The 2,269-nt window shown below is 17.7% G+C and overlaps 1 protein-coding gene across 1 annotated transcript, besides 1 other annotated feature; it reads left to right on the top strand.

Moving 5' to 3' along the window:
• Positions 1-627: 627 nt before the first annotated feature.
• On the top strand, positions 628-1,277 carry PGAL8A_00377200 (Plasmodium exported protein, unknown function; the record flags this gene model as incomplete). The annotated part of the gene is made up of 2 exons (XM_028674408.1): positions 628-669; positions 792-1,277. 2 exons carry the CDS (start codon positions 628-630, stop codon positions 1,275-1,277), a joined length of 528 nt encoding a protein of 175 aa, XP_028530765.1.
• A 686-nt stretch (positions 1,278-1,963) lies between these two features.
• Positions 1,964-2,269: part of a repeat region that runs on past the window's edge.

Raw genomic sequence — 2,269 nt, 5'->3', positions numbered from 1 at the left:
ATTCTATATTTTATTTTATTTTGCTTTGTTTTTTTCTTTTTTAGTTATTATATTAATGTTAAACATATGCTTTTTCTCCTAAAAAAGAATGAAAATTTTTCAAAAACATATTTTTTTCACTTAAAAGAAATTGTTAAATAAATTTTTAATTAATGGTATTAAATATATAATGTTCATTTGTATTATTTTATGAATATATTTCATTTATGTCAATATTTATGTCAATACAAGAAATTTTTATAAAATTTGAAAAATAAATTTTTTATAGCATACCTAAAATATCTTTCCATGTTCAATACATACTATTTCTTCCTAATCATTTAAAATTTTGATTATTTAATTTTACTTTTTGAAAAACTAATAATAATTATAATAAAAAGTATATGAAACTATATAAGAGAAATATAATAAAATAAAGTAACAAATAAAAATTAATTTTTATTAAAAAAATTTTTTTAAGTAGAAAAAAACAAAAAATTAACAAAGGAAATAATATTATCTAGAATATCATAAAATATCCTTAAAACATTATCAATAAAAAAATTTATAAATACTTAAAATATCCTTACTTTCAAATTATATAAAAAAAAAAAAATGAATTTATTATTTTTTTTTATAAAATATTTAATGTTTGCATTTTTAATTTTGATATTTCAATATTCTAACAATGTAAGATAATAATAAAACTCTAGAATTATATCTTTTTATTATTTTATATAATTTTCTTTTTAATAAATTTTTATTGATAAAAAAAAAATTTTTTATATGTTAAATATTTATTTCATTCTTAGATTTCTTTCGAATCTTGGAACATTAAAAAAATCTCAGAAGGAACTTTTCGTTTAAAGGCTAAAAGAACATTATCAGAAAATATATTTAAAAAGTCAAAAAGTGAATCCACAGAAAACCTATTAGATGCATTAGAAAAAGAAGAAATAAAAGAGAAACCAGATGAAATGGAGAAAAATCTTGTAAAATCAAAAGCACAGAAATCAATTTTTCATTCATTTAATATACCAGAACCTTCAGAAACAATAGTAGAGATATTAAATGAAAATAATGTTAACAAACAAAAAGTAACCAAATGTAAAAAATTCATTGATAGTTTCCTTTTTTCTCTTATTTCCTTGTCATTACCACTCTATTTGGTTTATTTAAGTCATATGGAATACGATTCTAAAACGAATGTTAATTGTGAAAAACGTCATTTTCTAATGAGTTATTGTATTCTAATGATTTCATGTTTAATATGCTTACTCTATCATAAGGTAGCATAATATCTATAACACTTTTAATGATTACACAGAAATGAAATGTAAAGATAAATTCATTGGTACTTTATTATTTTCTCATTCTTTCTTGTCATTAATACATTGTTTAATTTTTTAAATTATATGGCAATCTTTTTTAATTCGAAAGAACATATTAAAATATCTCTTATTATAATAAGTTATTGTATTATATTGATTTCATGTTTCATATTTTTACTCTTTCGTATGGTAGCATAATATCCATAACAATTTTAATGATTACACATTTTATAAAAACAAGGATAATAAAAAAAAAAATAAAAAATGAATTATAAACATTGATGAAATCTTAAATTCTACATTAGATTTAAAAGTAATATTAAAAAAACTTCTTATATAATTTATTTTGCAAGAATATACCTATGATTATATTATTCAAAAGTAAAAAAAAATATACCCTCTTTTTTTAATAAAATATGAAAAATCTTCTCTATTATTTTATATATTCATTGAAATACATTATACTTTTTATATATATACATGTTATTTTTTTTATAAATTTATTTAAATTAATATTGCATAGTTAAGATAAGAGTTGTATTTTTTAAAAAATTACCATTCATTTTTATGTCCACTCCTTAATAAACTGATTGTTAGTTTTTATGCTTTAATTACATTCTTAAGAAGTATAATATAAGATAAAAATATATTATGTATAGTTAATAAAAGACTTCATTAACCTTTTTGGCTATAAAAAGGACTAGCTACGTGGAGAATACGTAGTTGGTGGTACTAACTAAAAAAAAAAAAAAAAAAAAAAATTATTGGAACTTTTTTTTTTTGAGATATTTTTCTTTTGAAAAAGATGAAGATAAAAAAAAAAAAAAAAAAAGATTTTATTTTTTTTTTTGGCAAAGGAGACAGAATGATTTATTGATAGAGAGATTTTTTTTACAAAAAATAATAATGTTTTGATAAAAGAGTTTAATTTACATAATATTTATATTTTGAAATGGTGA

This window comes from Plasmodium gallinaceum (genome assembly GCF_900005855.1).
Source record: "Plasmodium gallinaceum strain 8A genome assembly, contig: PGAL8A_v1_103, whole genome shotgun sequence".
Lineage (NCBI taxonomy): Eukaryota > Apicomplexa > Aconoidasida > Haemosporida > Plasmodiidae > Plasmodium > Plasmodium gallinaceum.
Note: the sequence above shows the minus strand (reverse complement) of the source record. Positions and strands in the feature narration are given on the sequence as shown.